Consider the following 20,749-nt stretch of genomic DNA (forward strand, 5'->3'; position numbering starts at 1 on the left):
AGATCTGAACATCATTTTTCTTCCAAGAGTTTTTTTTTTCTTAGTAATTCAGAGGGTGGCTGTGGCATCTATAATCGTAAAAATTTAATTGCAATACTGAGCCCATTTTTTTGTTCTTAAAAGTGTAACTCACAAAGTAAAACAGATATCGATATAATAGACAATCGTACTCAACTGATAAACTACAATCCATTATCTGAAGGCAAACAACCTCCATCGAACACTCTTCCAGTTTTGCTCAATAATCTGTGTTTGTTTAAGACATTCTCTGGGGCTTGCTGATGCTCAATAATTTTGAGTGTCTTGATAATTCCATTAGCCATGAAATGGGAAATGTGGGAACAATTACACGACGTTTCACTCGTCCGAGTTTGTCGAATAAAAATTTGAACAGCTAAGCTTGCACTTTCTGAAAATTGACTTTTGCTTCCAAATGCATGATCTTATATGTGCATACAAGTCTTGGAGAAAGATGAGGCACTGATGGTCAGTTTAGACGCTCGTTTACTTGACCCAACGATCCATTTCGGTTTGTGCCTATGTTATCCCCTTCTGGGACAAGTATGAACGGAGAAAACTCGAGAACAACGCAAACAATTCTAGGGCAACCCAAAACTGATGGCATTGCTCGGGATTAAGTTAGACAATGGGTAGTTTGATTCTAATGTAAAAAGAGTGTTATACGCCAGCGAGCCGTGGTGCATATCAGCGGAAAACACTCAAAAGCTGCCTGTGGTGTATAATCCGTGCTTGTTGGCCTGAAAACTGAATCTCGAATGCTGAGCTTTATAACCGATATCATCAGAACATTTAACTCATCCATCCAATGCGTCGGGTCGCTCCTAGATATTGTATCGAAAATTATGTTTGAAATCGGATTAAGATTTGTTGACTATGCATTAGTTAATTGATGATGATGGAAAACTCGAAGCCAAGTATGAGAAATAAAAAACAAAAATCAAATCCAGATACATGATTTTAGACGTAATGAACGAACGAGCAAAACTTGACAGAGTTTTCAGAGCAAAGGATCCTGAAGCAACCACTTTCACGATAAAGTTTCCGCATATGATTGCCACTCTTGCACCAAGTCCCTTACGTTGCTTGTTAAGTAAAGATGAACGCAGTTGCGTGCATAATCCATCGAAGAATATGATAAAGTTATCTCATTATAAGCAAAATTGGAAAAGTTTTTCACTTTCCTCCATTGGCTGTGCCATCTTGTCAACATCAACATACTTTAGTCGATAAAAAAAAATATCTCACAGTAGGGAACATCAAAACCAATCGTTCATTACCCACCTGGATACCACCTTGGGCAGCCAATCGCCTCCACAGTACTTAGCCAGCACCGGATCGTTGGTGCTACTCCCATCGTAGAAGATCAGATGGTCACGCTCGCCCGTACAATCGGACCACGCCCGAACAACACGAGACGTCTTGTTGAAGCTGGCAATCGACCTGCAAAAAAAATAGAAAGAATTTAGAATGTTACTGGGACTCCAACACAACTAGGGTTTCCATTCATGGTAAATGAGATAACATTTTCGTTCCCCGGGGTTCCTAAATTTCACGGAAAATTTATGTATTTATTAATAGATTGTTGTTTATCTATTTATTTGATAAGGCTCAAACGAATTAAATTAACAGAGCTGAGGATTCCTGATCACTTCACAATACATCTTAAAACTATAGTCAAAAGGTTCAACACAATAAACACTTTATCTTCCGCTATTCAAAAAGCCTCCTCCATCAGAACTGGAGCCGTTTCCAGTGGTTTCCTTGTATGGCAATTACGCCATCGCGGAGCAGAGCGCTTTCATTGCAGCAATGGACGCAAAACGTGGTCAGCACCCACACACTCATCACGAAACGGTTGCTTTCCAAAGTCGACGACGCATCGACCGAAAGAACTGCTGATGAAGAACAATGAGGAGAACCAAATAAAGGTTGCTGCCGAGAAAACAGCCGATCGCGTGGCAAACAACGAGAGTGGCCTGCTTTTGTCGACAGCCGAGTGGACATTGATTTATTAATAGACAGCTGAACTGAATTTCCACTGCAATTTATTATTAGTGTAAGGCATTGCTTGTGGTTGATGTTGGTACACTATGAATGGAAAAAATATGTCAAAATTGCATTTTAATTGACATTTCGGAAGGTTGATCGATATCCTACTTGTTTTCTGTTTGTATTCAAGCCTCTTAGACGTCGACTACCATGCTGAAGGCATAGTTAATACAACTTACTTGAACATACTATGGTGGTTTGCTTCCAGACGTTTTAAAATTTAATGAGCAGTCCTGTATATAAGATTTGTAAATGTTGGCTGAAATCGGACCAATTTAATATGATGTCTGTTGAACATATGTTAGAGCTTCTATACAGGGATGGTCAAAAAAGTTAATGAATCTTGAAGCATACCAACACAACCCAAAAAATGTTATAACATCATAGTCATAGCTGTTCGTTCAATACAAAATGCATAATTGTAGTATTATGACCATGAAAGAATGACGAATACCAGCATCAAAATTAATTTGACATCCGACGGACAAGCCTCAGCGGTGGAACTTCAAAAAATATTTTTCGAGGTGCATGAAGAATATGATTTACCAAAACAGGCGCCATCTGACGACTTGGAATCCTACCGCCGTCATCTCAACAATCAGAGGATTCAACACCTGCAGCGTGTGAGGGAAGCGCCGTCAAATTTCACAAACCGAATTTTCGGATGTAATTACTCCCTTCGACGAGAAACAGGTACCTAATAATAATACTGAAACTATCAACCGACGAACTTCCAACAATTTCTTCAGAAAAACAGAATGCGTCTGAAATTTTGATCTAAAGGCTGACTAAAAGTAAATTGGTACGCTCCTCGCGCGCCGCTAGCACGCCTCCAGTGTTGGGAATCGAAAATCTTTGACAGTGGTTTGTTACACTTCTAAAGAGAACAACTAGTGTAAGTTTGATCAAAGTAGTCGATCGCGTTCAGAAATAACGTCAAATGGAACTCGAAAGAAGAAAAATATTGTGCACAAACATCTGGAAAATCCGGAGTGGTCCGGTTCCAAGCTGGCTAAAATGCTGAAGATGCCGAAAACAACAGTTTGTCGAGTGCTCAAAACCTACAAGGAAACCCTGAATGTGGAAAGAAAGCAGCGGACCTACAAAAAAAACTGGAACCAGGGATCGTCAGTTGCGCAGCAAGATGTTGAGGTGCGTTAAAGCCAGCCCCGGTCTTTCGATCCGAGATGTGGCCAGAAGGTACAACGCCAACTTTCAAACGGTGCGGAACATCCTTACCATGGAAGGATACAAGTAGTACAAAGCCAGTAAACATCCAAACCGGCACATGAAGCAGAATTCCGTGGGCAAAAAGCGTGCAAGGCTCTTGTACGACCGTGTTTTGACGAAACACAATGGCTGCGCTTTGATCGATGGTGAAACATACGTCAAACTCGATTTTGAGCAGAACTGCGGTCAAAAGTTTTACATCGCGAGTGGCCGTGGGGATGTGCCGGGAAGATTCAAGTTCGTGTTTTGCAACAAGTTCGTGAAGATGGCTATGATTTGGCAAGCGATTTGCAGTTGTGGCCTGAAAACGGAACCATTCGTCACATCCTCCACGATTACCTTTCAAGTTTACATCGAAGAATGCCTGAAAAAGCGTTTATTGCCGTTCATCCGCAAGCATAGGGGCAAAGTCATCTTTTGGCCCGATTTGGCCAGCTACCACTACTCCAAGGTGGTTCTGGAGTGGTATGCTGCCAACAAAACTGTTTTTTCCCCAAGCTTATGAATCCTTTGAATAATAATACTGGGCAATTTCAAAGCAGCGACTTTGACGAAGCGTCGGGGCCATCAAGGACATGCAGGAAATGCGGGCAAAATGGAAGAAATGCGCTGATTCCGTGTCCGTTTCCAGTGTGCGGGCGTTCATGGGCTCCATCAAGAAGAAAGTTGGAGATTTCTTTCGAACTGGAGAAAAGTAACCATCTAATGCTGTAACTTTGAAGTTTTAATAAAAGTACTGTAAAGCAACCATTAATGGACTTTTTAAACTTATTGAAAAACGAATTACAGGTATTTTTGTGCGTACCAATTTACTTTTAGTCAGCCTTAACTATCAAAATTTCAATCGCATGAAAAGCCCAGCCCAAATGAAGTAAATCTATAAAAAAAAATTAAGCTCATCCTTTTCGGAAATTCTGACAACTGAAACAAGCAGCGATGAAAGCGTACAAAGTGTAGAAATCTTTGGAAATGCCTTTAATATATTCAGAGACCAAATAAATTTGCATGCGTCTCAGAATAAGTCAGGCGGCGGAGTTCTTATAAAAGTCCTTATCTGAGCTTCCTACTGAGGTTAAAGTTCACATCTATGGAGACTTTAATCATTTGTTTATCTCAAATCGACGGAAAACATTCCACGCAACTACCATAAACCTGACTAGTTCATATTGATCTTCGTCAAGCTTCGTCTACAATTTGGACTTCTACATCAACACATGTCAGCCAGCCTTCAGTTCAATTGGCTAAACTTGGTGAGTTCGTTCCATTTTGTAAATTTTTATCTTTTCAACCCAGTAACGTTGGGAAATCACCTTTTTGTGGTGCGTTACTGATATAATATTTACCACCGAATCCTAGTAGTGACAACTTCAAACTAGGGAATCAGGATTTTTCTGTAATGAAAGGATTACATTTTAGTGCTTTTTACTTTATATGACTTGATAATAGTGACAAGACTCGGGTTGTGACCACCGCTGATATGCAATTCTATATTGTATATTTCAAATTAAAAATATTGATTATGTTCATAGAGTTTACATAATCCTTTTCCCTTTCTTCGATTTAAACAGGCCCGATGTTTTCTGAATCATCTTGCCCTTTAAATGCTGCACAGTAGGCCTGGCCGTTTTGATATGTGTGACGCATCTTTGATGTGGTGCATATATCAAATAGAGAAGAAAAATTATGGAGGTATAGTTATGGACATACCGATGCACCAACCAACCGACCGTGGCCTAGACGCTGACTCAACAACATCCCCGTATTCGACTCCATGCACGAGGCACCTGGCGACAGGAATGGATGGAAACAGGCCAACGCTTACTCGACAATGCACTTTGGACACGGAAGAATTCGATGACCAGCAATTGTCAACTTAGCAGTTGACGATCGGTTACCACCCAGAGGAGTTTTGCTGAGACAGCAGGAACGAAAAACAAAACCTGTTGCAGAGGCAGGAGCGAGGTAGTTTATGTTAGGTTCTAGGTAAGAACAGGAGTAGTTCAGATTTAGTGTTAAAAGTGAAATGTAATTACCTTTAAGGGAATAAAGAAAATTATTTTTTTATGATGCCAAGAATCATCCTGGCATAAGTGTATATCCATTATTTTCCAGGATGCTTTCAAGAACTGGCTGTGTTGGTGTTAGATTAGATTAGATTTGACATCGATGGAGACTTTAATCAACGCCATGCTGAGTTTTTACTGAACTCTGAAAATGAAAGAATTTTACACCCAGTCGTTGGGGATAATGAAACATTGCAGCTATTATTCCTAACACATGTTTACTAATACAATTCTACCATAACCCCTTAACTTGCAAAAAATGGACTATGGAAGCTAGGATTGCATTATAAATATTTGATCGCGCACGGATAGGACCCAATTTGTACGTTGTGTGATAGTTGAAAATAATGATTTACGCTCGATTTACTGACCGTCCTGCCATGGCGGAGGTAAAAGTACTACAGACGTTTGTTTACTGTAACATAACAAGAACAGTACATAATAAGCTATAACAATGATACGGGGACAAGTGGTGACATCTATAGGTAGGCACAGTACTTATTTTATGTTAAGGGTAGAGGCAGCAGTAGTCGCCTGCACGAACAATATTTTTCCATCTTTTTTATCACTGCTCGTTCTCTCATATAACCTATAAAAATATCGATATTGATGATCAGTTATTAAATATTCAACGTAACGGTGTATTAAGTCAGTCTTGTAGTCAATATTTTCTATCTAGCCTAGTGGGCTTCCCAACAAAATGTACCACCATTCGACCATTTGTCCCTGTTTGGATCATTCGGCCTTTTTTCCATTCAACCTTTTGTCTCCCTTCTTATCATGTGTCCTTGATTGATAGATTAAATGAGGGGTTTGTGGATTTTCCTATGTTTCGAGGGGTGAATCGATTAGCTTGGGACCGAAGATATTACCAGAGCTGAGCCAAAAAGTTGAGCACGTTTCTTTGCGACCTACTAGTCTTAGAGTTACCTCTATGATTCAACCGTTGGTCACTCTTTGAATGATTCGACCTATTGTCCATTCAACCTTTTGTAGATTCAACCTTTTGTCCATTCGAACTTTCGTCCCCCTTCTCATTATTCGCCCGTTTTTCCCTCTTATGATCATTCGACATTTTTTGCATACTACCTTTTGTCCATTCGACCTTTTATCCGTTCAACCTATTGTGCATTCGATCTTTCTACCTCAGATCTTTTGTACATTTGACCTTTTGTCACAATCCACCTTTTCATTTCGTCTCTCTTTGACTCATTCGAACTTTTGTGGCTCTTTGATCATTCAACCATTTTGTCCAGTCGCCTTTTTGTTCATTTGACCTTAAGGTCGACTTTTTGTCCTTTCGTCCTTTTGTCCTATCGTCCTTTTGTCCTATCGTCCATTTGTCATTTGACGTTCTGCCCTTCAACCTTTTGTCATATACTCCCAGCTAACTTCAACTGAAAGTGAACGTGTCTTCTTCCTATCTGCAATTTGTTGCAACCAAATTTAACGCACGTTTCCGCCCACGTTTTGTGAAATCGTATTTTTAACGAATTCACAAAGGGAAAGGGCTGTAATGTAAGCCTAAGATTCAGTAAAAATCTTCTGTTCTTCTAATTTTCTTAAAACAATGCGTTATCTGGACAATAGGAGATCTGGGAGCCCAGGCCCTTAAGGGGAGCTGGGGGTCATATTATCTACAATCGAAGTTTGAATTCAATTTCAATTCAATTAATGTTGCGTTCCTTCACTTTCTTGGGGCCTCATAGCCTAATCAGTAAAGGCACGGTATTACCAAGCCGGAGGTGGCGGGTTCGATTCCCGGTCCGGTCGAGGGAATCTTTCGGGTTGGAAATTTTCTCGACTTCCCTGGGCATAGAGTATCATTGTGCTTGCCATACAATATACAAATTCATGCATTGGTATTGGCATCGAAAGCTCTCAATTAATAACTGTGGAAGTGCATTTAGAACACTAAGTTGAGAGCACGCAATAAGCTAATATGCGCAAAGCAATAAGCTTGAAATGCGAACAAGAAGAAGAAGAAGTTATTCACTTTGTTTCAATGATACAAACAAATCAGTAAAACATATTGAAAACATCCATAAACCATTGATGCCTACATCTAGCTTCAATGTAGACATCAATGTTTCAAAATCAATATTCTTATGAACATTACTTTCGCTGTTCAGCAAACAAAAAGCATTCAGCCATTCATCAGTTATCGATGTCCTCAATGATCTTAATTTGCAATTAACCAAAGCTATTTTGCTGAAACATCTTTTTCCTCAACTGAACAAGTGATGTTGAGATAAAGTGTATAAAATCCGTCTTTGATTTTTTGGCAGCTAACTCACCATACATCTTTCAATTATTGGCTCAGTATTGAGCATATTTGGTTAAGTTTACAAAAAGTTAAAGCATTTTAAAATTGCTCCTTGTTCATTAAAACCTTATTTTCTTGAAATAAAATGAAGATAACTTTTTGATATTATGCTCATTTTTAGTCGTAATAATTATACTAAAAATTGTCCATAGGTAAAAAGTTGAAAATCGAGCGTTTTACTAGAATAAACCTAACTTAATACAGACTCTTCCAATAAAGACCAAAACTATAGCAATAAATAAAAAAAAACATTTGTTCAACCACAAGCCACCATTAAAATTTAAAAAAATATTCACCATGTTTCAATATATATATTGGCAGACCAACGTACTAAATGAAATCAGAAGTTCAGAACTAAACTTTATGATTGAACGTAAGAGGCTCAGCCTCCTTTACCGGGGGCAATCGGCCTCTTCCTTCCCTCTGGACAGTAACCCTACTAAAAACTTATTAACGTATGTGCCTTAACCAAGGGCGTAGCCAGGTTTCGAGCTAGGGAGGGGCGAAAAAAAATATCTATGGAAAATTTCGCCGCATGCCATTTCACCGAAAGCTTTTGTGTTGCTGGGTTTAGGGGGGCAGTTGCCACCTGTCCCTCTCTGCCTACGCCTATGGTCTTCAACTTATGTTGCCTTAACAAAAATATTTCATTTTCAACTCCCATGTTTATTTTTAAGCGCCATTTTCTCATTCCCTGGATGCCTGAAAGTCCCGGAAAAATGGTTTTTCATTCCCTGATTCCTGAGAAAAAGTATCCCGGGAAATTTGGCAACCCGAAACTTAACAAACGAAAGCAGACAAGGTGATAATTAAATGTTTGCATCGTCGATTTCAGACCGCTCCGTTTTTCATAAGTCTGGTCCAAAAAAGGTCACTCTATGAAGTTCAGTCAATGCCCTGCAGGCAGATGGAAGACATAAAATAAAATTCCGAGTTCGTCCTGACTGGTGGTTGAACATGGTAGGAGAGCCGTTTTTTGTAACATCTGACTTTGCTACGCTGGGTACAAGTGAATACTGAAACGTGTTGTTTGCCGGCAGGTCCCGAAATAGTCAGCAGAAAATGAAGCAGACGTAAAACCGCAAAAACCATCAAACTGCTTTGACAGCAAAGTGAATTATAGGTGTTGTTTTGCATGTGTGATGCTGCAGTGTAAAAGTTACAGCTTGATGAGGAGCTAAAAGTTTCACTTGATTGGAAATGAATTTTGGAACATTTTTATTGGGAAAGTCTAATATGTAAAGGATTAATCAATATTCACATTTCAATTTTTACAATTTTCTTTTTACTGAAACTGTTGACATATTCTTCTATATTGTGCACAATTCCATGATTCGATTTCCCGGAAAAATTATCAGGCTTTCAGCTTGATTGTACATTCATGTAGCCAAAATGCGAGAGCAAATTCAATTAAAGTCCTGTTACACCTTGTCCATACTCATTCATTCCAATCATCATTTATAATTCGAGTCATAACAACTTCTCTACCAGCTGAAAGCAGCTTTAATTAAACGTTTATTATAATTCCACTGTAAAGGTTACCGCAGCGATTGTCCTCCATGTGCTTCCCAATCGAGTGTCCAGAGCCAGAGCACGTTTTCCTCCCGCCCAGCGTTCCATCCATAACGACCAACCGACCGCCGGTGTCCATTATTTTCAAAAACGAGCCTCCACTTCCTTTATGAGCTTCCCGTGCCACAGCTCCAACAGCGAGCACCGCGCGCAATCATCGTTAACATAATTAATAATGAATTATAATGAAAATTTTCCGGAAATTATTTCAATCCGGTGCTGACCTCAACCATGGGAACTTCTTCCACGAGACTCTCTGCCACGGATTGTGGACCGTTTGCTCGGTCGGTTGGCAGCTTTCACCAACGCTGCCGAATATGGACGGTGATGACTCATTTTATCCTTTTCCCCGTACCCATCACATTCCTTGTTATGGCTGTCGAAACAACAAAAACAACAACAACAACAATGACGACGGACGCTCCCGATTGCTCCAAGTCACGCAAACTGAAAACCACTCCATCAGGGTTTCCCGTGTGAAATCCATTCCCGTCGTGGTCGTCCGTCGTCGGCGTGGTGCGGTGAGACCCTGGAAGGCCTTCTTGATGGTGTGGAAATATTTTTGTTTTATAGTGTGTTGTTGGCAAGGATAAAGGAACACTGGGAGGAGGGGTTGTATTTTTATGGCTTGTTCTGCGTCCTTTTCTGGAGAGCTACGGGAATTGGGACGGGTAGAGAGCAGCTGGGAATGTTATGGACTGTAGTGAGATATTTGCGTTTATGCGAACATAAATCTTCAAAGCAGAACATAACCATCGAGCACGCACGTTGCAATAGGCGTTTTACGTAAGAATTCGATGGGAGACTTTGAATGATTAATCTGAGGGCATCAGTGTTGAAACATTATCTGTTCAATCATCGATGTTAAGTGAAGTTTTTGTTCACCGTTGATTTACGATTTACGATGTTATGCAATGTAATTTGCTTCTGAAACAAAACACGCTGTTGAATTACATGGTGACCAGCAAATGTCGATTAGAAACAACTCGGTTTTTCCGATGTATTGCCTTGTTTTCTCGTCTTATACACTTAAACTAAGCATACATCTAAATGCGATTTAATCTAAAAGGCCACTGGGTTAAATGGGTATTGATTATGACAGTGCCACTCAGAACCTCTTACTGGATTTTTTATGAACAAAAAAAGTTCTGAATTTTAACCATCGCATTTACATTTAAGTTATAATTAGCACAAGCTTCAAAATTGTTTGCAAACTTGTATACAACGTCTCTGATTTATGCGATATCACACTTCAAGTTTCATGAAATTTCTTCTAAATTTACGCCAAATCTTACGAATATTACGTGTGCGGTATATATCACAGAAATTTAAATGATTTTTAAACAGTGTGATCATGAAATTTCTTTGATATTGTGAATGCCGTTAGTAAGTTCCTAAATTCTCGACAAAACACTAAAAAAAGTCTTAAAATTCAACCTGAGATTCTTTTTGAATGTTCAATCATTATCCTAATAATTCCCAGAAGCTTCATTTCAAAGTTCTATGTAAACTTGCTTGAATTCTCGTTAGAATTCCCATGCAATTCACCTTTAAATTGAATCATTCGCGAGTCTGAAATGAGCCGAGTGTAGTATTTTTTCTGATAAGCAGAATTCATATTCATAAAGCATTCCATTGAGCCTCACAGTTTGCGAATGAGCGGGGATAAACCGGGAGTGAGGTTTACGGTTTCTTTCACATACTCTTACTATCACCTTGGGTAAACTCTGAGCTCCTTACCACCAACAAAAAATTCATCCGGAGCGTTGAAAAGCGCACCTCACGTCAAATCATCCTCTCGCTTGAGTGCGCTCTTCCGCTCTCTTTTGAGAGTTTATGTTTACTTCTTTCATACTGCTGCCACCACCCACTTGCATGGCAAGAGTATTTTTAAACTTCCAGTAAGTTTGATGATGCTAGAAATTTTGATTAAAATTATCTTGGAGTTTTCCTTTGCATTCTTCTGAAAATACACTAAGAATTTGTAGCAAAATACTCATGAACTTCACAATTAGAAAAAATCATGTAAATTTAGGTACTCTGAGACTGACACATACGAGCGTCAATTTTGACATAAAATTGAGTCATAACAGACGTGCAATTCAACTCAATCAAACGAACTTTTCAGTCTCGGAGCACTTAATTTTACATGACATGTTTGTTTACGTCTCATCTTTTATGTCCGGATTCCGTCACGTGTAAAATTAGGTATTTCTAAGAGTGTTGTTTTTCAAATGTCATTGCTTCAAAATTCAATGCCCTTTTTCGGAATTCCTTTGTAATTCTCTATAGAATTCGCTTCGAGTTTTTTTTTTTGCCCCATCATTATTTTGAAGCTATTGTCAAAATTCAAAAACTTCATAGTTCATCGCGGAATTTCCTTGCAACTTTCATCAGAATTCTCTTTAAATTCTTCAAAGATCTTATTGACTTATATTGACATCAAGCATGAGGATTGGTTTGCAAATTTGCATGTGAGTTTATTCGCTCAGGAGTGCTCAATGAATGAAAACATTGCTTCTAATTCTTCATAGTGACAAAATCCTGAAAATACATCCCAAGAACCAGAATTGTATGTTCGATGTGTGTTTTTTGTAATTTATCATCGAAATTCTCAACTTTTTCCCTTTTTTTCCAGTGGTTTCCCCGAATCAAGGTTCAATTTTCACCCCCTTCACCTGTTTTTTAAAATATAACATATGAAACTGGTTATGAGTTTTGAATAATTGTAATATTGAAACAATTTACTTCATTAAATTCATTACGCAGTTAAGACCGGAACAAATATCAAGTTTTTCGTTTGTCACCCCCCTTCAAAAGTTTGGAATATCACAAGGGGGTGAATAAAAAAACTTTCAGTGTATATTTATTTTTCATGCACTGGGTGTTGCGCCGCTCGCTCGTTTCTGGGTCAGCTGTCATTCGTTTTTGCGCGTTTCCTTGCAACGCTCCTCTCAACGATTCTCGTAGAAAACAGTCAATCAGCTATACAAAGTGTAAAAAAGATTTAATGGGGGTGTGATCACGTGCTTTAACTCTTGCAGCTCGTGTCGAAGTGTAGATTCAATAGTGAGTAATTGTTGTTACGTTGTTGTTTACAAACTTACGCGTAGAACAGTATTCGCTTTCGGAAAGCATCGTGTGACAATATCATGAAACTTCACGGACTCGTGGAGCTGCTCCGATTTGGCTTCCCATCGACACTTTCGTCTAGGAAACGGATCAGACGATAAAAAGAACAGGATTGTTCCTTTGTTCTCGAGTATCGCTAATTAATGTAGGTATGGTTACTCGATTTGTAAGATTTTATTATTTTGTAGAATATCACCTTGTTCTTTGCAGAATCAAATCATTCGTTAAAAATTTTAGAAGTGAGACCAAATCAGAAACGATTCAGGAAATTCCTTATTGAGGTGACACTTTTCAAAGCAGATTCAAAACTGAATCTGAATTTTTTTTTTATTAATTCAAACTTTCGAATATGCCATCAAAATTTTCTAACTGAGTCTAAACTTTTCTGTTATGATATTCAATCCTTTTTAAAGTTGTAAAAGCTTTCCTTAAGTGATCCAACATATCCTGAACCCAAGCTTTAAATAATTGGTTTCACAATTTCTGGAGTGAGGCCGCATTAGCTGATGTAATCCCTTTCCTAAATAAATCCAAGGATTCCTGCATTGATTCAACTTTTTCCGAACTGAATCCAAGCTTGTCAGAACGGGTTTGATAGTTACATCACCGCACGTTGAGCAGCGCTGATCTAGTCGACAGGTTTGGAAATTGCAGCTCTATCGCTGTATGTGCTCCTATCATCGTCAACTTAACGATCGCAAGGAGACACGGGTAGGCTCGATTTCTACTCTCTATGCACAATTTTCACACTGCCGTACTCTAACGGAACTATCAACTCTCTACTTTCATCTCCTCATTTACCATATAAAATGACCAGTTTAAGTATGATTTTTGACATTAAGCATATCCAACTATGTCAATCAATAAATTCACGCATGGAGTAAAACAATTAGTTAAAGTATTACGTATGTTTCAAGAACAAAGTTCAGAAAACTTCAAAGAAGTTGGCAGTCTCATAAGCTGCTGGAAAATTACGGTAACTTCAATGAAGATACGAGAATTTCCGTGAGAACATTATGCTAGTACCATTAACCACAGAAAATATGTGGAAACCCTTAAGAAATTCTGAGAATTTGAAGGGTATTCCAAGAATATAAAGAAAGTTTCGAAAACTTCAGGAGGGCGCCTAGAACATTCTGGAGATGGGTGGGACTTATCTTTGAAAATAGTTCGTTTCCACGAAAAATGAATTATTGGGACTAATTTAGTAGCATATAATAAATTGAGCTTTTTTCGTTGACATTAAGACGTAGCGCAAGAGGTTTAAGTCCTAAATGTCGAAGAATGGGCTTTTTAAAATTAAACATATGCTTCAATAAGTAAACACGTGATATTGTGACCCTCAAGGACGAACATTTTATCCATCTTACGATATCTTCACTCGTTCCCGATATATATGGCAAAGCAAGGATTCCGCATATGGACTTACGCTTACATATTGATACATTTATCACAATCAGCAACCTTGCGGTGATAGATACAGCGTGAGTAAATATGAGAACGAGTGAGAATAAGAGACTGTGCGAGAGATAGAGAGGGAGAAACAAGGGGGCAAAATAAAGGTAAACCTTTTTCAGAAAACCTCCAGATTTTGTGTTTAAACTCAAAGGTTAAGATAGAAGCAAACGCCACACCTGTGGTATCTACGTGAAGAACTAATTGGTCTTGCCATTATCAATGAAAACCATCACAACAACAAAGTCACCTCCTTTTTAATCTTGGAGATCAGGGGCCTCATTTTTCGTATGGACGCTTGTATGACTTGGTTTCATAATATAGCCCCAATGAACAGGGTGAAATCGGGTTTCATCGCTCAGAGATATTATGAGCACCTCAGCATGAAAGCAATCAAGTACGCAACATAGTAAGTGTTGGGATGCATTTGTTTACTAAGATTTACCTAGTTTTAGATGATAGCTCTTCAGCGTGATCGTTTACGACCCCCAAGTAAACGATCACGGTGAAAGAGATATCATTTTCTACTAGGTAAATCTTAGTAAACAAATGCATCCCACCATGAAGAAAATAACAATTCTATACAGAGCTGGAAAAACGGCCTATCTCCTTTGATCGATTCTCTTCATCGACTTTCTCTTTCGGTAATAGCTCAGCTGCAACAACATTCCCTGTTATATTCAGAGATGCCAGATTTTTTTTTCAGAAGTCTGCGAAAAATTTCTGTGAATTTCAGAAATGTCTGTCAACTGTATAATGAATAATGCGAAATTTGAAATGTCTGTAAAAGCCATGTTCGAGCAAAAATGACCTGCTTTTAACGAATTTAACCTAATTGTAATTGGGAATGCATCCATTTACGCCGTATACTTTAAAAGCAATTAATAAAAAAGTTAAATTATGATTATACGACAAATGAGGTCAACTTAAAGTTGAGATTAGTTCACTCATATTCTTGAAAACGAAGTTGCCTCATAGACTTAGTAAAACGTTACGAGATTTTACAGGAATTTGTTTTCATGTAGTTTCCATTGGGAATGCACATTACATTTTTCCATTAACATGAATTAACATAACATTTGTGAAATTCTTATGAATATTTTCCATTGGATATGTGATTTATTCTTGAGTGTGTACTTCTAAAATGAGTAATTTTTTCGTCGATTTTTATCATATTCGAGAAAATTTATGAGGTCCAGAAAATGTTACTACGTTTTCTAGAATTTGAGTAATTTAATCTTAAATTTGAGTACTTATTCTTTTGCACGCCAGCAGCGGGGGAACGAGCACATCTTAGTGAGATATTCAACTTTTCACCACCTAAATATGGAGAAACCGACAAACAAAAGAGCTTATTAGTACGATTCTAAACACTTCGTGCTCGAAAACTGTTAATGAATCAGGATCAGTGTTGCTTTTTTTTTTTTTTAATTCTTTATTAAAGAGATTTTTAGCCTTAGGCTAGTTCATCTCTAAAATCAGTGTTTCTGAAACTCAACATATTCATTACAATTTTGCAAAATAATTACAACACCTGCTTTTGTGATTGTTGCATGCTCAAACTCTGGAGGCAACGATATTTACCCGGAGATTTGGCAACAGAATTGATGGCCAAACGTGACCAAACGCAAGACCAAACGATAGGTGCCATAAATGCTGATCTTGACCCGGATGCCTGAGATTGGGAAGTCTGTTGAGGTAGTGATGAAAATCAGTAATGACCTTGAAGATATCGGAGAATTCCCATTCGTGACATATGCGTTTCCGTACTTCCTATAATGTGTGTAATGCGCTATACTATTACCTCTAAATTTCAAGAGCACAGCTGTCACAAAACAAACAACAATGAAACTGGAATTTCACATTTGATGCAGCAGACAGGGAGTTCCAACTTCATGAATGATATCACAACTGTGTCCGAAATTTGTTCTCTAGAACACTTGAAGTGATAGGGCATTTCAGCCATTATTAGGCAATTTGTAGACTCTTCAAGGAATCACCATAAATTATTTTTGAACATACTATTTTCGAACATATCTATCAACCAACAATACTAAATATTGGATCAACAAACATGTAATGACCTTATCTTGCAAACTGAAGCACGCCTACGCAAATAAATTCCACCATCGAATAGGAGAGAATTTTCCCTAGCCGACGGTGTTGTTCATTTGGCAAGGTGAGCTTCGATTGGCGAGAAAAGATCATTACAAGATTTGATTACAAAAGCTGATCCGTTTTTTTTTTCAATTGTTGGTTGACGACGTTCCTTTCTTATAAACAAACGGGTGTCATCGTTACCTGTCATGATACTTATAGAGATGTGACCCGATATAAGAGATATGACCGATAAAAATCAATATTATTTGTTTTTAGAGATTTAAGCACGATTATATCTGATGAATCCGATAAAAGAGATTTCTCCGACTATAAATCAATAAATCAAACTTTAGAGTAATTTTTGTCATATTTTGAATAAGACTTGGACTTTCATTCCCCTCGATTTCATTAACTTTTTCAGTGACAGTATCTAAATATAACAGTGACAGTTCGTTGGTGGATTTGAAAATGCGTGAATTTCTAATGCGTGTTGCAAAATACATCACACGTGTAATTTGATTAAATGTGTAAAACAGTGTAACACAATAAATTTTTAATTTTTTTCTTCATTACAACAGTCTGTAAATATCTGTGAAAACATTAAAAAGTCTATAAATGTCTGTAACGAAAAAAATAAAAGTCTGTAAATTCACAGACATGTCTATAAATCTGGCATCTCTGCTTGTATGTGACGATTTGGACGATAGATAAAAACCTCCTTTATCATGCTATTTGGCAAAAATAGCACGTAAACTGTTATCAAAAGAGAAATTCGATGAAGAGAATCGATCAAAGCAGATGGGCTTTTTTCCAGCTCTGTATAGAATTGTTGATAATTATTTCCGTTGAAATCATTTAAAATGCAGGCTACGTCAATCACATTTCCTATGCACATTTACTACACCGTTCAAAAAATGCATGTAAATTTCTGCGAGATATATCTCACATAAAATATTTCGTGTAAATTTAAGCGCAATATCGCATAAAATAGCAATATCGAATGCAAGCTTGAAAACGATTTCGCTGTTTATGCCAAGTATAGCTCAAAATTAAACGAAGGGAGATTTTACGGGATAGTTTAAATTCAGAATTTTTTTCTGTTATTCTAACTCGAAAGCCTTGCCTAAGTCGTTGTTTACTTGAATATATTTTTAGAGAGAGTTTACCTATTCCACTAGTTTTTCTCGATTTCTCTCTTTCTTTCTTTCTCTACCATTCTCTTTTTCTCTCTAATTCTTATATTTATTCAAGCTGAACTAAACCACGACAATATCACTTAAAATTAGAATATCTTATATTTAGAACTACACACTTAGAAATAACTACTTTTACACGAGACGTAATCCATATTGGACGTAAATCATGGAACGTAGACAAACATTTCATGTAAAATTAAGTGTTCTCAAACCGAAACATAAGCAACTCGACGAAGAGTACGTTTGATTGAATTGATTTTCTCGTTTCTTTCAACTGATTCTTATGTCAAAAGGGCCGTTTACATATCTAGATAGAGCTGGAATTAGGGCGTTACAGCTTTTGTAAACAATGACTTCTATCGATGATTTCTAGGAACTCAAGGCACGCCCACGCATACCAACATAACCATCGGATAGGGAAATGTTTCCCTACCCGATGAGGATGTTGGTTTGCGTGGGCGAGTCTTGAATTTCTAGAAATCATCGATAGAAGTCAGTGTTTACAAAAGCTGTTAGGCCCTAATTCCAGCTCTATCTAGATATGTCGGTCTCAGGGAACCGAAATTTACACGACTTTTTCGTAGCGTGTAGTAATAAAGTTTAATCATATAAGAAGAATTCCAAAATTAATGTCCACTATTAAGGAACTGTAAAATTTTCTGTTGCGAATCTTTTTATAAATATTATGTAAGTCAAGTCAATCGTCACTTCTGGTCACTGCTACACATTAGGGCCCTGTGTTCAAGCTAGAAACGTCTTCTATCACTCTGGTGGTCTGGAAAGCATAACCAACAAAAAATACAGCAATCCGTTTTTGCTACCATGCACACACACTTAGAAATAACTAATTTTTCACGTGACAGAATCCTTCTTTGACATAAAGGATAAGATGTAAACAAACTTATCTGTAAAATTAAGTGCTCCGAGATTGAAAAGTTCGTTACTCGACGAAAAGTACGTTTGATTGAGCTGAATTTTGCGTCTATTATGACTTAATTTTATGGCAAAATTGACGCTCGTATATGTCAGTCTCAGAGCACCTAAATTTACCTGAATTTATCGAAGTGTGCACTTAGAAAAATACATTTAAATTTAGGTGCTCTAAGAGTGACATATACGAGTGTCAATTTTGACATAAATTTTAGTCGTAACAGACGTGAAATATAGCTCAATGAAACGTACTTTTCGTCGCGCAACAAATTTTTTAGTCTCGGAGCTTTTAATATTACATGATATGTTTGTTTACGTCCCATCTTTTATGTCAAAGAGGGATTCCGTCACGTGTAAAATTAGTTATTTCTAAGTGTGTGGAAAATGAAAAAGGGAACAAGCAACGAATTATCACGTATTGCCAACCAACCGAGGGGCACGCAATACAAAGAACCGGTGTCAAATGGAATGCAATCAAAAGTACTTAAAGTAATTAATGCGTTTTGAAGTAGTACTGACGGTAATTAAAATTATCTATCTATCTATAATTAATGTAATTAATGTACTTTAGTTACAAAATTTCAACTGTAATTAATGGAGTTAAAAAGTAGTTACTGTTCTGCATTGTGTAATTAATGTTCTTAAAGCAGTAGTTAATGAAATTAATTTAACTACAGCCGTTGCCTGCGTTGGAGTTAAAGGTTATTGCGTGCCCCTTGCAACCAACCATTACTATTATCATTCATTTACTAGATTTTAGAATTGAAATAACGAAGATTGATTGATCCTGAAACTAGAAAACTCACAAGAAAAATGGCAGGCTAATTTTTCTGCTTCCTGACAGGTACACTGAACACGTCCAGAAGGTTCACGCGAAAGATATGTAAATGTATAGGAGATGCCGCATAGAATTACTTGCGCAGCGTAAAATTCGGATAGAAGTAGTAGCATTTTACACGACGTCATGTAATTTGCAATGATTAGTGAGATCAGTGATGCAAAATATCATGACTCTCACGTGACACTCGACTACGCATCAACCGACTATCGCTGACAGAACGTTTTGTCACGCAGCAAGGGGTAGAGCCATGGCAAACAACAATCACCAGTAATGGTCGCTGCTCACAATCAAAACGTTACACTCGCTGCTGATGATGAAAAGCACAACGAAAACAGTGGAGATTTCTGCAGTACGAACATGAGAAAAAGCGAAACGACAGAAGAAAATGAAAACAATGCCTACGCATTCCAAGTTCGGCTCGGCAGGCGTGACTGTGTGAGTTACAAACAAAGTAGGCAACATTAAACGAAAGCTGTTAGGCTCACTTACCAACACACTCACATAAACAAGCAAAGCAGTAATTGCTTCAAAACGAGCACAGATGAGTGTCGTGAGTGTCGGGAATGACCAGATCAGATCGGTGATGGATCACAACCGAAGACGACATTCACCAGTTGCTTTTTACTTCTTTCGTCAACTTAATGGATGGTCATGGAGAGAGCTTCGACGAGCACATCATCCTCCCTGGCAGACGAGTGAACTGCGTAGGTTGAAGTCGACCAAGAGAGCCGCATTAAGAAAATTCACTAAGTATCGTACGCTTTCGCTGAAACGTCACTACGTTAGGCTCAATTATGAGTTCAAGCGAGTTAGCCGTCGATGCTATTCGCGATATCAACGAGGGATTCAGAGGAAACTCAAGTCGCACCCGAAGTTATTCTGGAATTACGTAAATGAGCAGCGCAAGGAATCCGGCCTACCTTCTTCAATGGTGTTGAATGGAGCAGTTGCTTCCACTCCTCAGCAGATCTGTCGCTTGTTTTCTGAGAAGTTCGCCAGTGTTTTCACGAATGAGAGATTAACTGACGAACACGTTACCCTAGCAGCTAGTAATGTTCCACTGTACGGTCAAACACTGGGTGCGATGGATGTCAACGTCAAGATGATTTCCACTGCCGCATCACAACTCAAGTCGTCCTTCAATCCAGGACCCGATGGCGTTCCATCCGTATTCCTGAAAAAGCATATCGTCAGCTTGCTGATGCCCATGCTTCACCTATTTCGATTGTCCATCTCGAGTGATACATTTCCATCTTGTTGGAAATTCGCACATATGTTTCCTATCCACAAAAAGGGCAGCAAACGGGATGTGGACAATTATCGTGGAATTACGTCGTTGTGCGCAGTTTCGAAGTTATTCGAGTTAGTCATCATGGAGCCTCTACTCTCTCATTGTAAGCAGTATATAAGTGGTGATCAACACGGCTTCACTTCCGGTCGTTCTACTTCCACAAATCTGCTGTGTTTGACATCGTATCTTACGGAAAGCATGGCAGAGAGGACTCAAACAGACGTCATATACACCGACTTGTCAGCTGCCTTCGATAAGCTAAATCATGCCATCGCGATTGCCAAGTTGCATAGACTTGGGGTCAGCGGCAACCTCTTGCGATGGTTTCGTTCATATCTCACTGATCGGCAACTGATGGTTGCCATTGGTGACAACCGGTCCAATATTTATCTAGCTACGTCAGGAATACCTCAAGGAAGTCACCTGGGACCTTTGATTTTCTTACTCTACTTCAATGACGTGAACTTGGTCATCGAAGGCCCTCGACTATCGTATGCAGACGATCTTAAAATCTACCTACGAATCCACTCGATTGATGACTGT

General features: G+C 38.3%; 1 protein-coding gene across 1 annotated transcript in view; it reads right to left on the reverse strand.

The window, feature by feature from the left end:
- The window catches only part of LOC135702705 (uncharacterized), a 336,139-nt gene that overhangs the window by 38,414 nt on the left and 276,976 nt on the right, over positions 1 to 20,749 (reverse strand). Inside the window, exon 9 of the mRNA XM_065223739.1 lies at positions 1,303 to 1,461. Within this exon, the coding sequence (XP_065079811.1) occupies positions 1,303 to 1,461 (159 nt within the window). The remainder of the gene's footprint in view (positions 1 to 1,302; positions 1,462 to 20,749) is intronic.

Source organism: Ochlerotatus camptorhynchus, unplaced genomic scaffold (genome assembly GCF_037179485.1).
Source record: "Ochlerotatus camptorhynchus isolate MF236.1 unplaced genomic scaffold, CSIRO-AGI_Acam_v1.1 ptg000196l, whole genome shotgun sequence".
Lineage (NCBI taxonomy): Eukaryota > Metazoa > Arthropoda > Insecta > Diptera > Culicidae > Ochlerotatus > Ochlerotatus camptorhynchus.